We start from the raw sequence: 24,150 nt of genomic DNA, 5'->3' as shown, positions 1-24,150 counted from the left end.
TTGACGCTTGCTGTGAACATCCTTACCTAATTTTCATGGGGAGAATCTTGTAAGCGTATAAAGTTGGAGGTTTGGGGGCTTGGCTAATCATAATACCCAAAAGACAATTTATTGTATTCCGACCACATATTTCCCACTTCCGCTACTATATTGGTAAAACAAAATAGGACCACAAATCGGCTAGAAACTTTTTTTTTGCCCCATATCTGGTGTGTGTTTGTGGAAAAGTGGAAAATGGAACAAGAATTTTAGAGACACATCTGCATGGTTCTCTAAAATTACAGAGATGGTTGTTTTGTTACAGTGCTTTTAGAAGAATAATTGGTGTTTATTTCTAAAGGATATCATGACCTTACCTCTGTTTCTCAATCTTGGCAACTTTAAGATATGTGGACTTCAACTTTAAGATATGCGGACTTCAATGCCCAGAATTCCCCAGTCAGCCAGGGTTGAAAAGCACTATCTTAAAATTGCCAAGGTTGAAAAACGTTGCCTTAGCTTAACAAATTAACAAATTATGAGGGGTCCTTGGTCCTTTCTGACCTTGGTTGTTTTCTTGCAGACATTTCATTACCCAAACTCGGTAACATCCTCAGTGCTAGTTTTATCACCAGTTTGGGCAATGAAACCTCTGCAAGAAAACCACCAAGCTCAGAGAACACCAAGGACCTCTCATTTCAACCCTGAGTTGCAATTATTCTCTTTATTGCTTAACAAATTACACTTTTCAGTAGAAAAGAATATATATATATAGCTCATATGAAACTCCACAAACTACACATTTTCTAATACTTTTTGATTGTCTCTTTTCCTCCCTCTCTCATTCACAGAAGAGATTCTTGTTACAGGTTTGATATGCTCTCTCCAGTTCACAGGTTCACTGCATTTACTTTCAGGCTTTCTTTTAGTCTAAAGAACAGGAGGAAAGAAAAAAAATAATGCTTTTCTAAATAGTTTGGAATTCCAATATCTTTGTCAAGCTATCGAGTCATAGTTATCTTGTGCATCCTGGTATCTGCCCCGTCCTTACTAACGCTTCAACCTTTTCTACCAGCCAGTCCACTCCATAGAGCTCTCTTTCAGATCGTGCTGGATCCTGAATTGTAGGTTCTTCCTCCTGCTATACTTGGGTTCACACAGTACACATGCAATACCAGCTGACTGCCAACAGTCTCCGCTGCCTAACACGTCTGCCCTTTTATTTGTTTTCATCAAAAGGCAGAAGTGTCTGCTATTGGGTATATTAAATAGGCAGGAAACTTCAAGGTCTCTCTACGTGACAGTTTGCCTTAAAACATCTTTAAACTTGAAAACAGTTTACATTATCCCCTGTTCATCAGGGCAATCTGCCTGATGGAGATCAGTTTACCTGTGGGAAACCTTAATTGGAAATAGAGCCACAGTGATTAGGCTGAAAGCTCAGAGTTGTCAGTGATTGTAAGATTGTATCATGCTTTTATTCTCTATCAACTGATTTCTCCAGGAACTCAGCCAAAATTGAGCACCAACCAAGCTTTGGACATGATAGAGGTTCATTATCTTATATGCATACATATTCCTTGGGTCTAAAAATGTTCCTGTTACTTTCTCTTCCATAGAACAGTTTTAGAAAATATCTGATAAATATTTTTTTCATAGATACCTCAACACGCAGTTTATTAAAAAGAATAAATTGACTGAAGCTGATCTTCAATATGGTTATGGAGGTGTGGATATGAGTGAACCATTAATGGAGATTGGAGAAGTAAGTAATATGGAAAATAACTGTGGAGAGGTAACTGTAAAATACATATTTTCTGATCCATTAAGATAATTTTTGCCTTTTCAAAATCATGTAATTTATTTTGTTCGATCCATAAAACAAAGCTTGCTTGTATTATTTTCCTGAATAAAATAAGCTATTATTGGCTTTTAACTAGCTTCTGATTTATCTGTTGAGAGAAATTGAAATTGCTGTACTTAGATAGGAAGGGTGAACTCTAAGGATCAAATATGGGCTGCAAGACTCTGACAACAGAAATACCAAGCATAATTAATGGTTGTCATGTATTCAATGCTTATTTGTTTAAGGTAGCTTCTTTAATTAGAAGTAGGTAGGAATAGAGCTAGTTGAGACCTTTTCAGGACCCTGTGTAATGAAAATTAATCATTTACAGCAGTGTTTCTCAACCATGGCAACCTGAAACTGTGCAATTCCCAGAATTCCCCACGCATCATGGAATTCTGGGAGTTGAAGTTCATACATATTAAAGATGCCAAGGTTGAGAAACACTGCTTTAGAGATAGGTGCACTTTAAGCCTATTTTATATTTTTGCTTATTTTTATAAAGGAAATAGATTGTTTACCTATCTGTATTACATTTCTACCAGCAAACAGTAAATGGTTATTTTTTGCTATGAAATAAAAGTCAAATGGAATTAGTTAAAGATAGAGACAGGAATAATTCATGGGTAAAAAGTAATAGATAGGATTCCATTGCAATCAATAGGATTGATACCTGTTTATAGTATGTCAGAGAGATACAGTATGTAGAACAAATAGTAAGAGATGTAAACATGGCCTTTGAAATAGGGAAGGAATGATCAAATTGTTAAGGAGAGACTCGAAAAAAATAATTAGTCTTGAGAAAGTGGAAAGCAAAATAAAAAACTTAAAGATTACTCTGACTTGATTTTTGTTTGCCATAAGATGAGACATACAGAACACTAACAGGCTTTGTACTACAATAACGAGCATTCATAGAGTCCCTGCCATGATGGTTTACTGATTTGTTTTTAATTTTTTGGTTGAAAGAAAATAAATCAAGGACTGCTTAATTATTGTGCAACATTAGTAATCCTTTCATTGAACTCTTTTAAATCTTGCATTTTAAACAAAATACCTCATGCAGCCTTAAATATATAATGTATGGAAGTAAGATACATCAGTAATGCAAGCATATCCACATAAGCAGTTTTGAATTCAGTATCTGCTAACTTGTACTTAATTTGTAGGTTTTCCAAGAGCAGATAAATTTCTTTAATTCCAAAAAGCTACTTATTTCTGAATATTAGATGCAATTTGGTCAGTGTAGAGTAATTGGTTTGAAAAAGAAAAAGTAGCAGGGGTCATAAAAATGCCATTCAACATTCCACCGTCTCTTCTTTTCAAGTGACAGGAAGCCAATAAGATTTTTGATTTGGTATATTCAGTTGCTAGAGGTTTCCTTCATAAGTGGAAGAATTATTGCACTTTATTAAATTAAATTTATCTATTTAGTATCCTTTCAGTATATTCCTCTATTTTTGAAGCATTTGGGGCTGAACATTTTTTTAAAAAATAAGTATGAGTGAAATGACAGTTCTATTATTGACTTGTTTTTTTTTTCATCGTACCATGACAGCTAGCACTTGATATGTGGAAGAGATTAATGATTGAGCCCTTGCAGGCTGTTCTCATTCGAATGTTGCTCCGTGAAATTAAAAAGTGAGTGCTTTTTTTAAAAAACAAAAAACAAAAATGTATTATGTAGAATAGCTTGTTTGAATGCATATGCCTTTATTATACTATGAGAATTGTATTTTATGCAAACTATGTGATATACGAGGCTGTTTGTATATTTTTATTGTAATAATTGCAGCCACCTTTTCACTACAAGTATTTGCCAGGATGCCCAAATAAAGCAAGTGTTTTCAGCTCTAAAATCAAGACATGTGTTCTCCTAGTAAATGAAAGCTATTGAAGTGTCAGAACCATTCTTACTCTGCTAGTTAATGTTGGAACCTTGAGATCCATCTTTTTTTGTAACTGGCGTAGAACATTTAAATAATTCCATTACTAAATAGCTCTTGTGATTTTAAAATTATTTTAAATTGGGCATTATAGAGTATTGTATAAATGTTTTTCTTTTAAAAAAAAGAACTGACCCCAGATTAGATTCCTTTCTGAAATTCTGAATGTGTTACAGAACTGATCAGCAGTACAAGCTTCAGCTACTTCTGTCAGTCAGCCTTGTTTCAGGGTAAGGCTTTGAGTGTCAGCAATATAAAAACCTTGCATATTCTATAGCTTATTAGCAAATGTATAGAAAAGTCAAGTTAGGCCATCTGATTATTGATTTATTGTAATTATATACCACTGAATTCAACAAAAGTGACTCCTGGCGATTTACAACAGACTGTTTGAATGTGTGCTGACATTAAGTTGTAATATCTTGTTTATAGAATTTGTTGATGAAACACGTTAAATTAAAGTTTAATTATTATTTTATTTTAGGATGTCAGTATGTTTATTTATGGCCTGGGTTATATTCAGTATTATATATACATAAATACATAAGAGTAAAAAGCCCAGTATCCTTGGTATCAAATTTCAGGCAGATTTCAGGGGTTTTTTAATGCCTGCTTATTCAAATATATATATATGTACACTTTTTGTGAAAAATAATTATTTTAGGTACTTTGAGGAAGAAGAAGCTATCCATCCATCTCCATCCTCTGTCTGTCTCTTTCTCTTTCTTGCCTCTCCTACCTCAAAAAGAGAAATATATGTGTGTGTATATATATATATATATACATACATACATACATACATACATACATATATATATATATATATATATACATACATATACATACATTACATACATACATACATACATACATACATATATATATATATATATATATATATATATATATGTGTGTGTGTGTGTGTGTGTGTGTGTGTTAAATGCTTGTTAACTTATTTAGATTATCTTGCTAGGCCCCAAACATGGGACAAATCTCCCTTTAATTCTTTGTTAGCAATCTAAAAATTTATATATATATATGTGTGTGTGTGTGTGTGTGTGTGTTAAATATTTGTTAGGCATTCAGAATATACTTGCTTAGTCCCAGACGTGTGTGTGTGTGTGTGTGTGTGTTAAATGTTTGTTAAGCATTCAGAATATACTTGCTTAGTCCCAGACATGGGACAAATCTTATTTCCTGTTTCAGTCTAGCCCAAGGCCATCTACAGGCAGTAGCCACAGCAGTGGCAGCTCATATTTGTGTAAATTTTTGGCTTGCTAACAAAGAATATCGGTTTCCTTTACACAAATATGAGCTGTCACTGTTGTGACTACTGCCTGTGGATGGCCTTCGGTTAGGCCAAAACAGGAAATAAAGATTTGTCCCTGTCAAGGCTTGAATACACCTTGCTAATTAACTCTTTCTTTCCTGTTTTGCCTAACCCAAGGCTATCCACAGCATATAGTCAACTTATGACAGCTCATTATTTGTGTAAATTATTCAAATTGCTAATAAAGATTCAGGGAGGCTGAGATGGCCATTTTGAACTTATTTTGTTCTCATCAGTCAGTCATACCCTTTATCTGAGATTCGAACCTGGGCTGATTATATATTAGGCAGTTGTTTTAACTCCCTGAGCCACAGCTTCTTTCTCTCTTTATCGAATCTCAGATAAAGGGTATGACTGACTGATGAGAACAAAATAAGTTCGAAATGGCCATCTCAGCCTCCCTAATTCTTTATTAGCAATTTGAATAATTTACACACACACACACACACGTGTGTGTGTGTATCTATATGTATTCCTTTTATATAGGAATATAATAGGATATTTTACCGTATTTTCCGGCGTATAAGACGACTGGGCGTATAAGACGACCCCCTACATTTCCTGTTAAATGATAGGGTTTGGGCTATACTCGCCGTATAAGACTACCCCTCTTCCAACGCACACCAAATAAAAATTAAAAAACATCAGATTTGATTTTAATATGGTAATTTTAATTCAAATGCTTATGACATGCAGGTACTTAGTAGGAAAACTGTCACTTATAAACATAAGGCTGTTTGTCAACAAACATGTAAACATAAAACAGTGCAAGTGGATTAATAATAATAATAATAATAATAATAATAATAATAATAATAATAATAATAGTAATAATAATAATAAGTTGGAAGGGACCTTGGAGGTCATCTAGTCCAACCCCCTGCTAAGGCAGGAAACCCTATACCATTTCAGACAAATGGCTGTCCAGTCTCTTCTTAAAAACTTCCAGTGTTGGAGCATTCACCACTTCTGGAGGCAGGTTGTTCCACTGGTTAATTGTTCTAACTGTCAGGAAGTTTCTCCTTAGTTCTAGGTTGCTTCTCTCCTTGACTAGTTTCCATCCATTGCTTCTTGTCCTGCTTTCAGGTGCTTTGGAGAATAGCTTGGCTCCCTCTTCTTTGTGGCAGCCCCTGAGATATTGGATCACTGCTATCGTGTCACCCCTCACCCCTCTCTTTGTAAACTACACGTACCCAATTCCAGCAACCCTTTTCCTATTTTCCTAATTCACTTTTTCACTTTTCCTAATTCACTCTAAAGCTTTCCCTGCGCAGAGCCTTAAGTAACCCCAGCTGCCTGCAATTAGTGCAGGTTCTCATCCCACCAGGCTCAAGGTTGAGTCAGCCTTCCATCCTTCCGAGGTAGGTAAAATGAGGACTCAGATTGTTGGGAGCAATAAGCTGACTTTGTAATAATGCCGCTTGGGGGGGGGCAAAAGCCCCAATAAGCAGGCATATACATAGAATGAAGGCTATTGCTAAGCACATTGATTTGTGCTTTAAATTGTAAGCCGCCCTGAGTCTTCGGAGAAGGGTGGGATATAAATGGGATTAAAAAAAAAGACCAAATGGGAGATCCGCTCCAGGTTTTCCAGCCAGCCCGCCCAGTTCCTGAGTCAAATGTGTCCTTAGAGCTAAGCTGCTGCTCTGCTACGCATTCCCCACCTGCCTTTCAAGTTGCTCTTGCATTTCCCACCTGCCTACAGCTGCTCTTCAACTTTAGAAGGAAAAAAGCCCAGACCCCAGCCTGTAAAAAATCACAGACTGCAGCTTCTACTCCAATTGGTCCCGCTTTCCCTGCGCAGACTAAATGGAAGATCCGCTCCAGGTTTTCCAGACAGCCCTGTCCCTAAAGTTTCAGCACCCGCGTATAAGATGACCCCTGACTTTTGAGAAGATTTTCATGGGTTAAAAAGTAGTCTTATACGCCGGAATCTATGGTATATCCTTTTTTTCTGTGTGTGTAGCTTGCAAGAGACTGTTTATCTGGTGTCTGGTCCTTTCTAACCTCTTTTATTTATCTTTTATGTTTTTTGTTGCTGCTGGTATAAACCGCTATCGTATTTAGTGGTTGATTGGTTTTGATCTATCTGTTGATCTACCTTCATGAACGTGTTACTAGTGGAAATAGTAAAATCATATTTAAAAGATTGTAGTAGAACTTTGCATGCTCAGCAACTGCACTATGCCTCATGCTCTTCCACTCACAATATCTGAGAAAAGTAAAATATTCGAATGTAATCTATCTTGAGTATGCTGAACATATCATTTTAGTTATATGTTGATAACAAAGAAAAAGACATCCTAGATGATGAAAGAGATTCATACACAACTGAGTCTAAATCTCCAAAGGCATTGATTTGTAGAAAATTCAGATTTGCATTGAGTTCAGAACTTAATTCTATAAGTTATCAGAATCAAGTTAAATAACATTCTAACTCGGGTGAGTTTAGATGATTTCATGTGGAAATATTGGGTAGTATTAATATTTGGAGCCAAATATTCAATGGCACATTATTCAGCTTCAGCTTTATTTGACATCATTGAATTAGTGAAAGCCTGAAAGGAGATAGAAAGGAAGTAAAATTGGTCATGACTCCCCAGCATTAAACTTTTCTGGGCTAAATATGATCAATTCATGAGTAGTTAGTTATTTGCCTACAAATCAGTATGTCAAAAGCTTGTGTTCAGTCAGTGCTGTGGTAGATAGTAAGATAGAATAAATGAGATGAGGAATAATTGTAGTAAAGAGTAAATTTGCAGTAAATACGTTGAGTAAGAAAAGAACATTGAAGGCAAAAGGAGAAGGTGACGGCAGAGGGTGAGGTGGTTAGTGTCATTGATGCAGTAGGCATGGGTTTGGGCAAATTTAGGAGACAATGGAGGATGTGGGGGGGCTGGCATGCTATGGTCCATGGGATCGTGAAGAATCAGACATGGCTTAGCAAATGAACAACAGCAAAGAACAAAGAAAAGAGTATGGTTTTTAAATTGACCTTTGAACGGTCAATATGAAATAATTGAAGTTGAATTAGCTGAAATAGTTTTGAAGTTAATCTGCTGGCATACTTGTTATGTAAGCCCAAAGCAAGTTCACGTCTAGATCATAAATCCCTGACGATTTGTTTGTTTATTTGTTGCCCTTTGAAAATCATGTTCCCCCCCCACCCCTGAATCTGAGAAAAGGTCAACATGCTATCTATTTATTATTACAATTTCATATCTTATTTTCACTCAGTTATATCTAGAAGATATCTGCTGCAGTAGCAACATTGATTCCAGATTTTAATCTGCTTGGTTTAAAGAACAGTATAGTGTGAGTTGTAGTTGTTAAATATCAAAGTAATCCTTTCTTTCCTGCCTATGTTTAACAGAGGAATATTTTGATGGATGAAATAGCTTTTCCCTTAACTCTTTATCTGCTGAAATGCCCTCTTTATTGCCTCAGATAATAGTGATTGTAACTATTTTAATTTCAATCTATTTGACTGACTATTTGACACAAAAGTGAAAACTTGAAAAGTATTGATGGATCTTTCTCCTCTTTCTTAGGGTATTCTTCTTTTCTTTTTTTTACCTTCTCCAAAAATCATTTCAGAAGGGGAAAACTCAGGATGTTACCCAATAATGTATCATTGCCAAACATCCTCTATGCCAGTTGTTTATTTAATAAGAAAATAAAATCACTCCTTATCCTTACCTAAGAAGAGACTGTCAGAAGTTTTAATTAGACTGTTACTAAACTGCTAAGGGACGCGGTGGCTCAGTGGGTTAGGACGCTGAGCTTGTCGATCAGAAGGTCGGCAGTTTGGCGGGTCGAATCCCGAGTGCTGCGTAACAGAGTGAGCGCCTGTTACTTGTCCCAGCTTCTGCCAACCTAGCAGTTCGAAAGCACATAAAAATGCAAGTAGAAAAATAGGGACCACTCCGGTGGGAAGGTAACAGCGTTCCGTGCGCCTTTGGCGTCCAGTCATGCCGGCCACATGACCACGGAGACGTCCTTGGACAAGCGCTGGCTCTTCGGCTTTGAAACGGAGATGAGCACCGGCCCCTAGAGTTGGAAACGACTAGCACACATGTGCGGGGGAACCTTTACCTTTACCTTTACTAAACTGCAGATGAATTAAAGAAACAAACATTTTTCATTTTTACTTCCTTGGCCAAATCCTAGCTATAAGTGAAACAAGAGTTCATCTCTCCTAAAAGTGTGCATCATAATTTCTAACAATTTAAGCAATTGTTCTAAAAAGAATTGCAGATATTTGGACTTCATCAGCATTCTGCTATGCTTCAATTTTGTTTGAAAGCACAGGAACAAAACTAAGCATCGGTCTGCAATTCATTAAAGTAGCTGTATCTGGTTCCAGGATGGTGAAATGGAAGCTTCCTGTAGCAGTTACAGTATTCTGGAAAGCGATGTAGTTGCTTTAGTAAATCACAGGCAGGTACTACATTCACATTCACTCATTTTGTGAATGACATGTTCTAAACGGAATCCGAAATGTAGCACAGTTGCTCAATAGAAAAACTAATCTTGATTCCATCTTCCTTGTTTCTATTCAAAGATAGCTGTAATTTTTAATTACCCAATGTTGAAAAGCATTGCTAAATAACACATCTGAATTGAAGAAAATGCTCTGATCTTGGTCACTAGGAGTTTCTAGGATTATTCTTGTTGTTGCTGCTGTCGTTGTTGTTGTTGATGATGATGATGATGATGATGATGATTTTGGAGAGGACTTTAAGATGGTGAGCTGGGATGAGCTGTGCATCCTTTGGACTCAAATTCCTCCTATCTCCAAACTTAATGCTCATATGGTGAATACTCTAAGAATAAAAAAAGTTTCTCTTTCCCCCGGTATGGTTTTATTATCAGAGACTCTAAATATTACCTTGGTTGATCACTTTTGACATAAATACTTCAAACAATTCTCCTTCTTTGAACATTAACTACTTACCACTATTTTTCTACTACTATAACATGTAGAGAAGAAATTTGGTGAGATTCCTCCATCCTCAAAATAAGTACCAATTTTCTCAGGGTCTTTTATATAAACATACTGATTTTTTGAAGACTATATTCCAGAGTGTAATATGCTTCAGCATTAAAAGGAAACTGTTATCTCTGTGAACAACAGCTTTATTATTGTTAGTTGATTTTAGAGTTCAGACCAGTGTTTATCAATCTCAGCATCTTTGAGCTGTGTAGACTTAAAACTCCCAGAATTCCCCAGCCAGCATGCTGATTGGGAATTTAGGAAGTTGGTTTAACAGTATATGAACAGTATGAATTCTGAGAGTTTTATTTTTCCATCTTTCAGTGATCGTTGTGGAGAAGATCCAAATCAGAAAGTAATCCATGGGGTTATTAACTCCTTTGTTCATGTTGAACAGTATAAGAAAAAATTCCCTCTGAAGGTAAAAAGTAGTTTTATTTCTGTCATGGGAAACAGTGACAAACATTTTTTTCCATTTCTTGTCTTTTTTTGGGCTTGATCCGACTTTCTCAATTTAGTTTTATCAGGAAATTTTTGAGTGTCCTTTTCTGAATGAAACGGGGGAATATTATAAACAAGAAGCTTCAAATTTAATGCAAGAATCAAACTGCTCACAGTATATGGAAAAGGTAAGGTGATCACATGTACTTTTTATTCTGTGTATTTTGGAACATGCTGCTTTCCAACAAGAATTTCAGGAGCAGTTGTATCAGAGTCACTGGTGTCACAAGGGTTGGTGGCTGGGGGGGGGAGGAATCAAAATTCCCTTTTGCTAACGTAAGGCCTCATGGTGCATCTGAAATGTATTTTCAGCTGATTCATACACCTACAGATAGTCTTCACTTAGTAATTACAATGGGGACCGGCAACTCCATTGCTAAACAGCATGGTTATTAAGTGTGATGTTGCACAATGAAACAACCTCACTTCTGATTGCAGTCATTAATTTTAATTTAATTTAATTTTAATCCCATTTATATCCCGCCCTTCTCCGAAAACTCAGGGTGGCTTACAATTTAAAGCACAAATCAATGTGCTTAGCAATAGCCTTCATTCTATGTATATGCCTGCTTATTAGGGCTTTCGCCCCCCCCCCCCAGCGGCATTTTTACAAAGTCAGCTTATTGCCCCCAACAATCTGGGTCCTCATTTTACCTACCTCGGAAGGATGGAAGGCTGAGTCAACCTTGAGCCTGGTGGGACGCGAACCTGCACTAATTGCAGGCAGCTGGTGTTACTTAAGGAGGCATTAGCCCACTGCTCCACCAAGGCAAATCATTATGGCTCATTAAGCGTGGGTGACTGATTTGCGACTTTCTGCCAGTTTACCTACTGACTTCACTGGAAATGGCTGTGAAGGCCATAAACGGAGATCTTGTAACCTGCAACTGTTGTAAATGTTTGTTGGTTGCCAACCACCAAAATTGCCAATCACATTTCTGTAAAGATGCTGCAATGACCAGAACTTCAAGGACCAGTTGAAGTCTCATTTTTCAACGCTGTTGTAACTTTGAATGGTTGCTAAATGAGTGGTCAGTAAGTGAGGATTTTCTATATATCCAAAGTCAGGTGCAGGCTAAATCAGAAGAAGCATTTGCTCTTATTTCCAAAAAGCACTATAATCTTTTTAATTTTTTGAGCTGTAGTCAGGTTATATAATTACTCTATTTGTGATGTGGTCTGTGTCATAAATCAACTACCTAAATTAGATAGAATAAGATGCTTAAAGAAATAAAAGGCATTCAGTTTGCAAATACCATATACTTCATTCAAGCGAGTACCTGTTCCCTAGTTTTGAACCATTCTGTGGCCTTTTCAATAGTTTTTCTTTCCTTTTTCTTGGTAAGCTCACCTTTTGCACCCTTAAATTTATATAGTTTTAGGTAGCCCTTTGATAATAGATTATTTGAATTGGTGTTGTGCCAAACATTTTATTTGATTGTCTACTTTTTAGTCGCTATTACTGACTTGTATATTTGCTTTATTCATTTATTTGTTTAAATTCATTTTCCTTACAACATAACCACTTAGCAGGTTCTCTACCAATATCACTGCATCCCCAGGCAAAGCTATGTCTTCCGGCTTTTCTGGAAACCAGCTAGATTGGAGTCAGTCTCACCTCAGTGGGGGGATTTTGTTCCAATGGACAGGTACTGCAGCAGAAAAGGTCTCCTTCTGAGTCCCACCAAGTCCCACATTCTTCATGGACAGGACTTATGACATCCCTGGATCTGATGTAATAGGTAGATGTAATTGGGGAAAGGTGGTCCCTCAGATAACCTGGCCCCATGCCACATGGAGCATTTTAGGTCTTTACTAACATCTTGAAATGAAGTCAGTGCAACTCGAGGAGCAGAGGTGTAACAATCTAAGTGCACAAATAACTGTGCCATACCCATACCAGATGAAGCTTCCGAATACTCTTCAAAGGCAGCCCATGCATCACAGTAATCCATATAGGAGGTGACTAGGGCTCACTCTATACTACTTGTTATTATTCTGATACATATTTATTTACAGATATTTTGTTACTTGTTCACTTCCACTTTTGTTACAGTGATCACTTGATCACTGTATATTTTTTTAAATAAAACAATAAAGTGTAAATGTTCAGAATGATGCTATGGGTATGAAGCATTAATCAAATGTAGACAGGAATTATAGTTGATACTAGCCAGAATAACTAATATTAGATAGGATATAGGATCATCCTGCTTTATTTCCTTGATTGTTAAGGAAACAAGCCAGAAAACAAGTCTCTAAGGGACCTTCATAGGAGACAGTCCTGATAAATATTTTGAGATTGAAATCTTAAGAATTTTTGTTGTTGTTAGCTGCGAAGTCGTGTCCGACCCATCGCGACCCTATGGACAACATTCCTCCAGGCCTTCCTGTCCTCTACCATCTTCTGGAGTCCATTTAAGCTCACGCCTACTGCTTCAGTGACTCCATCCAGCCACCTCATTCTCTGTCGTCCCCTTCTTCTATTGCCCTCGATCTTTCCCAGCATTAGGCTCTTCTCCAGTGAGTCCTTCCTTCTCATTAGGTGGCCAAAGTATTTGAGTTTCAGCTTCAGGATCTGGCCTTCTAAAGAGCAGTCAGGATTGATCTCCTCTAGGACTGACCGGTTTGATCGCCTTGCAGTCCAAGGGACTCGCAGGAGTCTTCTCCAGCACCAGAGTTCAAAGGCCTCAATTCTTTGGCGCTCAGCCTTTCTTATGGTCCAACTTTCACTGCCATACATTGCAACTGGGAAGACCATAGCCTTGACTATACGCACTTTTGTTGACAGGGTGATGTCTCTGCTTTTTAGTGTGCTGTCTAGATTTGCCATGGCTTTCCTCCCAAGGAGCAAGCGTCTTTTAATTTCTTGGCTACAGTCCCCATCTGCAGTGATCTTGGAGCCCAGGAAAATAAAATCTGTCACTACTTCCATTTCTTCCCCATCTATTTGCCAGGAATTGAGAGGGCCAGATGCCATGATCTTGGTTTTCTTAATGTTAAGTTTCAACCCAAGTTTTGCACTCTCCTTCTTCACCTGCAACAAGAGGCTCTTTAGTTCTTCTTCACTTTCTGCCATTAGAGTGGTATCATCTGCGTATCTTAGGTTGTTGATATTTCTTCCGGCAATCTTAATTCCAACTTTTGATTCATCTAGCCCTGCCTTTCTCATGATGTGCTCTGCATATAAGTTAAATAGGCAAGGCGACAGTATACAGCCTTGCCGGAGTCCTTTCCCTATTTTGAACCAATCAGTGGTTCCGTGTCCAGTTCTCACTGTTGCTTCTTGACCCGCATATAGGTTTCTCAAGAGACAAATAAGATGGTCTGGTACTCCCATCTCTTTAAGAACTTGCCACAGTTTGTTATGATCCACACAATCAAAGGCTTTAGCATAGTCAATGAAGCAGAAGTAGATGTTTTTCTGGAACTCCCTAGCTTTCTCCATGATCCAGCGTATGTTGGCAATTTGATCTCTAGTTCCTCTGCCTCTTCGAAATCCTGCCTGTACTTCTGGTAGTTCTCGATCCACATACTGCTGAAGTCTAGCTTGTAGGATTTTAAGCATGACTTTACTAGCATGAGAAATGAGTGCAATGGTGCGATAGTTTGAACATTCTTTGGCACTGCCTTTCTTTGGAATTGGAATGTAAACTGATCTTTTCCAATCCTGTGGCCACTGTTGAGTTTTCCAAATTTGCTGGCAAATTGAGTGTAGCACTTTTACTGCATCATCTTTTAAGATTTTGAATAGCTCAGCTGGAATACTGTCACCTCCACTAGCTTTGTTGTTGCTCAGCTTTTCTAAGGCCCACTTCACTTCACATTCTAGGATGTCTGGCTCGAGGTCAGTGACCACCTCATTGTGATTATCAGGGACGTTAAGCTCATTCTTGTATAGTTCTTCTGTGTAATTTTGCCACCTCTTCTTAATCTCTTCTGCCTCTGTTAGGTCCCTGCCATTTTGGTCCTTTATCGTGCCCATTTTTGCATGAAACGTTCCCTTCATCTCTCCAATTTTCTTGAAAAGATCTCTGGTCCTCCCTATTCTATTGTTTTCTTCTATTTCTTTGCACTGTTCATTTAAGAAGGCATTCTTATCTCTTCTAGCTATTCTCTGGAATTCTGCATTCAATTGGGCATATCTATGTTTTTCTCCCTTGCCTTTCGCTTCCCTCCTTTCCTCAGCTATTTGCAAAGCTTCCTCAGACAGCCATTTTGCTTTCTTGCATTTCTTTTTCTTTGGGATGGTTTTGGTTGCTACCTGTTGTACAATGTCACGAACCTCCATCCATAATTCTTCAGGCACTCTGTCTATCAGATCTAATTCCTTAAATCTATTTGTCACCTCTACTGTATATTCAACAGGGATATGATTTAATTCATACCTGAGTGGCCTAGTGCTTTTCCCTACTTTCTTCAGTTTAAGCCTAAACTTTGCAAGGAGAAGCTCATGGTCTGAGCCACAGTCAGCTCCTGGTCTTGTTTTTACTGACTGTATAGAGCTTCTCCATCTTTGGCTGCAGAGCATATAGTCAATCTGATTTCTGTGTTGACCGTCTGGTGATGTCCATGTGTAGAGCCGTCTCTTGGGTTGTTGGAAAAGAGTGTTTGCTATGACCATCGTATTCTCTTGACAAAATTCTATCAGCCTGTGCCCTGCTTCATTTTGTACTCCAAGGCCAAACTTGCCTGTTATTCCAGTTATCTTTTGGCTTCCTACTTTAGCATTCCAATCCCCCATGATGATAAGGACATCATTTTTTGGTGTTAGTTCTATAAGGTGCTGTAGGGCTTCGTAGAACCGGTCAATTTCATCCTCTTCAGCACTGGTGGTTGGGGCATAGACTTTGACTACTGTGATATTGAATGGTTTGCCTTGGATTCGAACTGAGATCATTCTGTCATTTTGAGGATTGTATCCCAGTATTGCTTTTCCTACTCTTTTATTGACTATGAAGGCTACTCCATTTCTTCTGAGGGATTCTTGTCCGCAGTAGTATATCTGATGGTCATCTGAATTAAATTCACCCATTCCTGTCCATTTTAGTTCGCTGATACCTAAGATGTCGATGTTCAGTCTTGTCATCTCTTGTTTGACCACGTCCAGCTTTCCTTGATTCATGGATCTTACATTCCAGGTTCCTATGGAGAAAAAATCTTTACAGCATCGGACTTTCCTTTCACCACCAGACACATCCACAGCTGAGCGTCCTTTCGGCTTTGGCCCAGTCGCTTCATTCTTTCTGGCGCTACTAGTACTAGCCCTCTGCTCTTCCCCAGTAGCATATTGGACGCCTTCCGACCTGAGGGGCTCATCTTCCAGCGTCATATCGTTTTGCCTTTTGGTACTGTCCATAGGGTTTTCATGGCAAAGATACTGGAGTGGGTTGCCATTTCCTTCTCCAGTGGATCACGTTTTGTCAGAACTCTCGGCTATGACCTGTCCGTCTTGGGTGGCCCTGCACGGCATAGCTCATAGCTTCATTGAATTACGCAAGCCCCTTCGCCACGACAAGGCAGTAATCCATGAAGGGGAATCTTAAGAATATTTGTTTGCAAAAGTTCCATTACAATTTTATCAGTGTTCTCGTTCTTTCTTAAATTCTTAGAAGTCTCTTCCTTGGCACCACAGTTCACCCTAACCCATTTTTCCACTTTTTTTTTCTAAAATGTTTTCTCTTTGTTATTGCGTAATATCATCACAAATAATGTGATTAGCCTCTTTTAGAGTATGTAGTTTGAAAAATGCACTTTTTATATTTGCCTCGGTCCTGAATTGGCTGTGATAACTTGAAAATATATACTTCCTTTTACTTTTAGGCTCTTACTATTTGATTGTGTTCCTAATGTGGAAAATTATTTTTAGGTTTTATGTAGGCTAAAAGATGAAGAAGTAAGATGTCGAAAGTATCTACACCCCAGTTCCTACGGCAAAGTAATTAATGAATGCCAACAGCGAATGGTAGCAGACCACTTACAATTTCTTCACGCAGAATGTCATAACATCATCAGACAAGAGAAGAGAAATGGTAAAATGGTCCTGTGGGATAAAAGTTTGAATACATATTAAAATATGTGTTCAAGAGTATTTTTCCTTCTAACCAAAGTGAATCAGGCATAAGAACAATGGCCATTACTCTCTGAAGCTACTTAACACAGGGAGTAAGTGTGGATTAGAGCCAAGAGTTTCATAGAAGGTGTAAGGATATCTCCCTATTCCTTTTATTAGACCTGGTTTAAAGCTAATTTATAATTCAGCCTTCTGTCATATCCAATGCTTAAGTAGTATAGCAATTGCATTTAGACTTATGTACCACTCCATCGTGCTTTACAGCACTCTGTGAGTGGTTTGCAGAGTCAGCATAGTGCCCCAACAGTCTACGTCTTCATTTTAACCACCTCGGGAGGATGGAAGGCTGAGCCAACCTCGAGCCAGTCAGGATCGAACTCCTGGCTGTGGGCAAAGTTAGCTTACAATAGTTGTAACCACTGCATCACCGGTGCTTCTAGTTTGTTTACCCAATGGCATAGGTCAGCAACAGTCCATACAGTGTGATCTTATAAAGCAGGTTTCCTGACATAAGTGGGGTTCAAAGGTCACCACACATTCTCACTCTCTCCTTTTAGTGTCTTAGGAAGGAAAGATGGTTTCCAAAGCCATCATGCTTTTTATATATTGGCATTTGAGAGTAATGTTTTTTTTAAAATTGCCTATCCTGAAAATCAAGTTCTTTCTTTATGCAGATATGGCGAATATGTACACGCTGCTTCATGCTGTGCCAAGTGGCTTACCTCATATGATTCAGGAACTACAAAACCATATCCATGATGAGGGCCTTAGAGCAACCAGCAATCTTTCTCAGGAAAATGTAAGTTTCTCTTCTTCAGGAGAAGAAAATGATTTGATACATCAAAATAAAAAGATGTTGCTAGTGACTCTAAGTTTGTTTGGTTTATCATAAGTTTTTGTAGTTTGGTAATCTGATAGACCATATTGCTAATTTCATTATAGAAAAAAATGAGTAAATTAGCATTTTATTGGCCTTGAATGATTTACAGTAGATTTGAGTAAGTACAGCAAGTCCTTGACTCACAACCATTCATTTAGTGATCATTCAAAATTGCAGCGCTTAAAAAAGTGACTTATGACTGTTTTTCACACTTGCAATCATTGTAGCATTCCCATGGTCGTGATCAAAATTCACATACTTGGCAACTGATCCATATTTATGATGGTTGCATGTCCATGGTCATGCAATCACCTTTTGAGACCTGACAAGTATAGTCAATGGGGAAGCCAGATTCACTTAACAACTCTGTTACTAAGTTAACTTCATTTAGCAAGTGTGGCAAGAAAGATCATAAAATGGGGCAAAACTCACTTAATACTTGTCTCACTTCGCAACAGAAATTTTGGGCTCAGTTAGTATGTGTAGGTTGAGAGCTACCTGTACTTTAGCTCAGGCATTCAATATTGGCTGAGGTAAAAAGTCTAAGCAAAACGTGGACCTAGTACTTGAATGAAAGGCAACCAAGAAATCCCAAGGCTGTAGATTAGACTGAGACATTGAAGGAACATCGCAGAGGAAAGTAACAGTAAACTATTTCTCTGTTGGGGTCAAGAAAACAGCACAGACACCTGCATTTAAACCACAGTCAAGCTCAACCTCAGGGGATCTTTAACCCTGGGTCTTTAATAAAGTCCTTCTCAGTGTGTAATGTGTGTAATGCATTGTTAAACTTTCCATTTTATAGAATAAAATATCTATAGCTCGGAGTTGAGCTGTGGAGTCTTTGGTGCTCTCTGAGCTTGGTTGTTTGCTTGTAGACCTTTCATTACCCAACAAGATAACATCACCATTGCTTGTGAGTGTGGAGTTTGGTCCCTGCTTTTAACAGTAGCCTACCCTGCCAGTGTTAGTGAGAGTATAGCTTTCTTCTTGGTAATTCCTTGATTAGGGTATTGTTTTCTATTTTCAAGCTTCTGCATGTGTAATGGAATGTGTGGATGATCACCTAGGAAACAAACAAGAGATTTAAGAGCCCCTAATACAGGGGTGTCAAACTGCTGGCCTGCGGGCCGGATGCGTCATGAAGAAACCGTGCCTACCCCATTGCCGGCAATGGGGAAAAAACAACTCCGAAACCTCGCACGATATCACGTGACGTCGCGAGTTTGACATGTCTGCCCTAATGAATTAACAATCAGAAGAAGGAAAGATTTGCCCTAATTATTCAGATGATTAAAAATGATGGTGGAAAATTTATGCCTTCAGACTTGCAAAATGCTGTTAAGGTAATTTTATAGTAAAGTAGAATTTGCTCATCTAGTCAGTTTTTTTCTCTCACTTAACTGAAACAGCTTATATCACAATACCTTAATCAAGGAGCTACCAAAGTGAAAACCATACTTCCACCAACATAGGCAGGACAAGCTATTATATAAAAACAGGGTGCAAACCCCACACTTACTCACACTGATGACGTTACCTAGCTAATGAATGAAATATCTGAAAGCAAAAAAATTCAGATATCAAGGACTCCATTTTCCATATTTAATCACTCTGCCCTAAATCTGTAGGCCATCACATTTGGAAGGCTGCTTATAAATATAATACACACTATAAACAAAAGTATCAAGCATGGGTAAGTATAGTTATGGCCTTGCCCAAGATTATATGCCTCCCAACTAGCTAAACCTGAATTCTGGGAATCGCCAAGATTGTTAAATGGCCCTTAGTATTCATATATCTGCCAACACAAGAAAATACTGATTTTGAATTGCCCAGTGAGCTTGTTCTTTTTCTATGAAGAACTAACAATGATCAAGCCATTTATCAAATTTTGGCAGTGTTTCTTAGCAATAATAACCATCATCCTTCCGTTCAGATGAATTGAATTTTAACTTGGAAGGGTCAGTGAACTGGGAATTGACGGAGCTGACTTCCAAAACATCAGGAGTGTACTGTGTAATAAGAAACCTAGGTTAATAGCATTGTAAATTGATGACAGTAAACATATTCTGAGAATTATATTATTCTTTTGCAGATTCATACTTTTAACAGGATATGAGTTTAGACAGTGTTCTTAGTTTTTCCTTCTTGCAAAATTATTTTGCTAAGAATTGTTACAGAACTGTTTTTATTATTCTGTTTGATTTTTGTCTTCAGATGCCCACTCAGTTTGTAGAATCAGTATTGGAAGTACACAGTAAATTTGTTCAGCTCATAAATACTGTTTTGAATGGTGACCAGCGTTTTATGAGTGCCCTTGACAAGGTGAGCCCAATGAAAATACTGCACAGACGCAAGTAGCGATGAACATAGGGATCGAACTAGAAGTGAACAGATTTAGAACAAATTTATGGAAATTAATGCTATTTGGAAGCTAAGCAGGGTTCCCTGGGTAGTCTTTTGACAGAAAACCACTATGGAATGCTATAGTGGTTGGCAAGGCTAAGAGGTTGTTAAGAAAAATCAGAAGCAGCAGCATCAAAACCCTTTTCACATTTTTGCAAAGAAAACTATTTTGGGTAGCTCCACTGATTCCTCAGCTTGAGTTGAAATAGACTATTTTGATTATTCATACCAAATCCCTCTCTTTTGAATGGGATCTTAAAAGAAGCCTTGAGACTGTCCTTAATTTGTGGAGATGATTAATTTGCCCATTGAATGGCAATCTTAAACAGCAACAGTGAAGTGTGGGGCTTTATTATTGTGAGTTAGATTTCTGTCGCTTATTTTATGCACCTCCCATTCTTAATCCTTTTCAGGTTAAGCAGTGTTTTGCAAAACGTGGAAAAGCATTTAAACAAAATAGAAAAAAGAAAGAAACTGAGATCGTGAGATAAGAAAAAAAGGGGGAGGGAAGAAGTATACTTTAGTAAACTTAATTCCATTTAATTTCCCCTTCCTTGCAAAACCTCCTTGTTTCATACCTCTCCATACTTTGCAGCTATTGGATTCTGAGACAGAAAAGGTTCTTTGGATGGATGTGCTTGCTGCACCTCTCAAGTGTTTGAGTTAAGGTAGCTCTGACAGAGTAGAAGAAGGTTGTCACGTTCTGTCCCTGTCTCCTTTCGTCCAAATGGGTATTTTCCTGGAACTTGCATGAATGTCCTGCAGGTGGCAGAAAGGTGTGGTTTCTTTTGAGAAGGGAGCAGTCGTGTTATCATCACCGAGACACCCGTTTGGAGCTTCCATCCCTGTCTCCTTTGTTCCTTTCACAGCTCTCTTCTGGGAATCCCTTCAATTCCATCCGTTCACAATGTGTGTCTGACTTCCCTTCCCCCCCCCAAAATTCCCAACTCGTTCTCTCTTTCTTCACATACTTGATTTGCCATTCAAATCCTTTTTATTTGTTCTCTCGCTTTTCCTTTTATGCAGCACTCTTGCCCTTGGCTCTCTTTGTTTTTATCAAGCAGATATCCTGACCTATTCTCCCCGTGTTCAGTTTCATTTTACGTCTTTCTCAGATGTTCCCTGCTGCCACTCAAGATTAGAGAGTGGGAAGAATTAAGCTGCCATTCTCCCCTCCTTTTTTTTTTTTGACAACTAGTCTTCCTTACAAGCATATACTGTACAACAATATTTTTCAAACCTGGAAACTTTAAGATATACGGATACAGAGTCTGGAAGATTTCTGGGAGTTGAAATCCACACATCTTGAAAGTTTGGGAAAAAAAACACACCAATTCATTACAATCTCTTAAAACTTCTCCATCCTGTTTCCTGTTTGGTGTCCATAAGAAGGAAATGTGACCTAAGTTTTTTTTTTTTTTGTAAAAGCAGACATCCCAATTACATGATTTCTTTTTTAAACCAAAGGATATATTGCTATGCTTTCAAAAGGAAGAACAAGGCTTAGAAACAGATTCATACTTAAATAAGAATGTATTTGCTCTGGGCTATTTTTACTCCCACTTAATCACACACTACAAAAGAAGATAAAACCTACTTCAAGCACATGAACAGCTTGGCTACCTGGCTAAAGTCACTAAAATCCTCTGTTGGGCAGATTTTAGCTGCACTCCCATGTAGGAAACAATAAATGTTAAACTTTCCAGCCCATAAGGAAACAATTAGGCTGTAACTGGTCACAGGATAGAAATGAAGTCACTTATTTGTAGCTATCACTCTGGTTTACAGATGACCCCTGATTAAGGAACCGTGGGATAAGGAAATTCCAGGTGGCTTCATCAGCCAACCGAAAGTGGCCTATAAAAGAAACAGATATCATTATAGACATATGATTTCTGCAACTTCTTTTACTTTAGTAATGCTTAGAGGAGTTACATAGACTCAGTTGCACCTCTCACAAAGTAGGAAGAACAGACTACCACTGAGTTCTTAGGCATAATATTATTATTAAAAAAAACTTTCCCCTTTCCTTGCCCCAATTCTATTGATGTTTTGCTAAATGGGGTTTGGAAGTTATCTCCAAGTTCGATCAATCAAGATGATTCTTTGCATTAGGCAATTAGCAATCCAGCTTCATGGCAGAAAAGGGTATCTAAATTAAGAGAGATTAACATATTTTTGAGTTAAACAAATTATTGAGAGGAAAGGGGGCAGCATTGGTTGCTGGTGTAGTTTTTTCTGCCTACAAATTGTCAGTTAAATAGTAATTTTCACTAGGGCAAAAGTAGTAGTTAGTGACCATGCCATTTTTAATTTAGTAAGACACCATTACTCTTGTTTCAAAATTTCAATTGACAAAATTATAAATATACATATATTTCTCCATTTGTTTCTCTATTTTTTAGTAAACATACTCTTAATGTCGACAAATTCCTCCTTTAGTTTTTCTTCATTTATATGCAGACATCTAATCCAACTTGCCCTTCTTATATTAATTTTCAGATCAATATTCTTTACCGTGCAATCTGTCTAACAGTTGTGCATATCATTTGGCTTCACAGCCAGTAATGCAGCAGCATCTGCATACAAAAAATACATGTATTCCTGTACCAAACAAGGGCAGCCTCTATTTCCCCTGCAATTTTGTCCATACCATAGGACATTAAATTACTTACGGGAGCACCTGCTGCCCGCATCAACTTCCCTTCGTCCTGTGCGCTCCCACAGAGAGGGCCTCCTCAGGGTGCCATCGGTCAGGGACTGCCGGCTGGTGGCCCCCAGGGGCAGAGCATTCTCTGTGGGCGCGTCAGCCCTTTGGAATCAATTGCCTGTTGAGCTCCGGATGGCTCCCGACCTTCGCTCTTTCTGCCGTGATCTGAAGACCTGGTTGTTTGAACAGGCCGACCTGGACTAAGGGTTTGGGTTTATTTTTAACTATTTATTGTTAGGGCTAAATTAATTTAATTTTACTTTTAACTTTTGTACATTGTATTTTATTGCCCTCTACACTGCCCTGAGTCCTTTGGGAGAAGGGCGGTATAGAAATTCAATAAATAATAATAAATCCAGGGGATATCATGTATCCTCGTCCTACACCATGCACTGGTATAATTAAAGTTCATAATCTAGTCCACTGTTTTATCTTACTAAAAATTTTGTAAGTAATGCAGCACATGGTATTTACAAGTCAGTTTCAGAAAACATGTTTGGTGTTAAAATTCAATAAGAATTAATACGTTGGTGTCTCTGCCATCCTAGACTATAATATAGAGGTTTGAGGGGAAGAGAGTAGGCTGAGAGGTATAGTGATTGATTCAGAGTATCAACTTGAAGATGAATTTCTCTATTCATAATCCAACTTCCCTAATCACAGCGTTACCCCAGTTCTCCCAAGTCAGCGAGCAGTTGGGAATTTATTCTCAGAGGTATTGTTTACATTTGTGTGGTCAATGCTATGACGTTTGCATACCTTATAAAAGTTATTTTTCTTGCGCTCCTAAATAGGCTTTAACATCAGTAGTGAACTATAGGGAACCAAAGTCTATCTGCAAAGCTCCTGAACTGGTAAGTGTCAAATACTAGTTTTATGCACTTAAGTTTAAGTGGAGAATACCAGATAATATTTTGTAGGGTTTTCTGCAAGCAAACATATAATGAAAATTTCCAAAATGGTGATCAGAATTGTTACGGCTATGGCTTAGTTTGTTTGGATGACAGTTGTTTTGCAGGAGTTGCCTGCAATACGAGATGGCTTTGGGGGTGCAGGTCAAATTCTGGTTGTCACTTTGAAGTCCTACAAAGCTCAGAATCCGGTATCTTCACAATTATCTGCTTCCAACTGTATCTACTGATCCAACAAGGCCTGAAATGGAGGATCTATTCAGGTTCCTATTCTAAAAAAAAGTGCTTCCACAAGGGATCATCAACCCAGGTCTTTTCCATTACTGTCCCATTTCTATGGGAAAGATCCCTTTTGAGATCAGGCCAACCCTAGTCCTGCTGGAATTAGTAAAGCTATTAAAACTTGGCTTTTCCAGGAAGTATTATGGTCTGATTACAATCTTTTTGCAAATGAAATGATATGTAAGTTTGAAGAACAAATATATAAATAAATTAAATGTAATTTCCTTTAACTTAGATAATCTATTCACTATGCTACATCTGATTGCATCATTTCAGTTGCTTACCAT

At 38.0% G+C, this 24,150-nt stretch overlaps 1 protein-coding gene across 1 annotated transcript in view; it reads left to right on the top strand.

Annotated features, from left to right (window-relative positions):
• Positions 1–24,150, top strand: part of CUL2 (cullin 2) — a 54,060-nt gene that overhangs the window by 5,434 nt on the left and 24,476 nt on the right. The window contains exons 5-12 of the mRNA XM_083379428.1: positions 1,639–1,744; positions 3,384–3,466; positions 10,422–10,518; positions 10,616–10,726; positions 16,468–16,630; positions 17,346–17,470; positions 19,772–19,879; positions 23,465–23,524. Of these exons, the coding sequence (XP_083235554.1) occupies positions 1,639–1,744; positions 3,384–3,466; positions 10,422–10,518; positions 10,616–10,726; positions 16,468–16,630; positions 17,346–17,470; positions 19,772–19,879; positions 23,465–23,524 (853 nt within the window). The remainder of the gene's footprint in view (positions 1–1,638; positions 1,745–3,383; positions 3,467–10,421; positions 10,519–10,615; positions 10,727–16,467; positions 16,631–17,345; positions 17,471–19,771; positions 19,880–23,464; positions 23,525–24,150) is intronic.

Source organism: Vipera ursinii, assembly GCF_947247035.1.
Source record: "Vipera ursinii genome assembly, chromosome: Z".
Taxonomy (NCBI): Eukaryota; Metazoa; Chordata; class Lepidosauria; order Squamata; family Viperidae; genus Vipera; species Vipera ursinii.
Note: the sequence above shows the minus strand (reverse complement) of the source record. Positions and strands in the feature narration are given on the sequence as shown.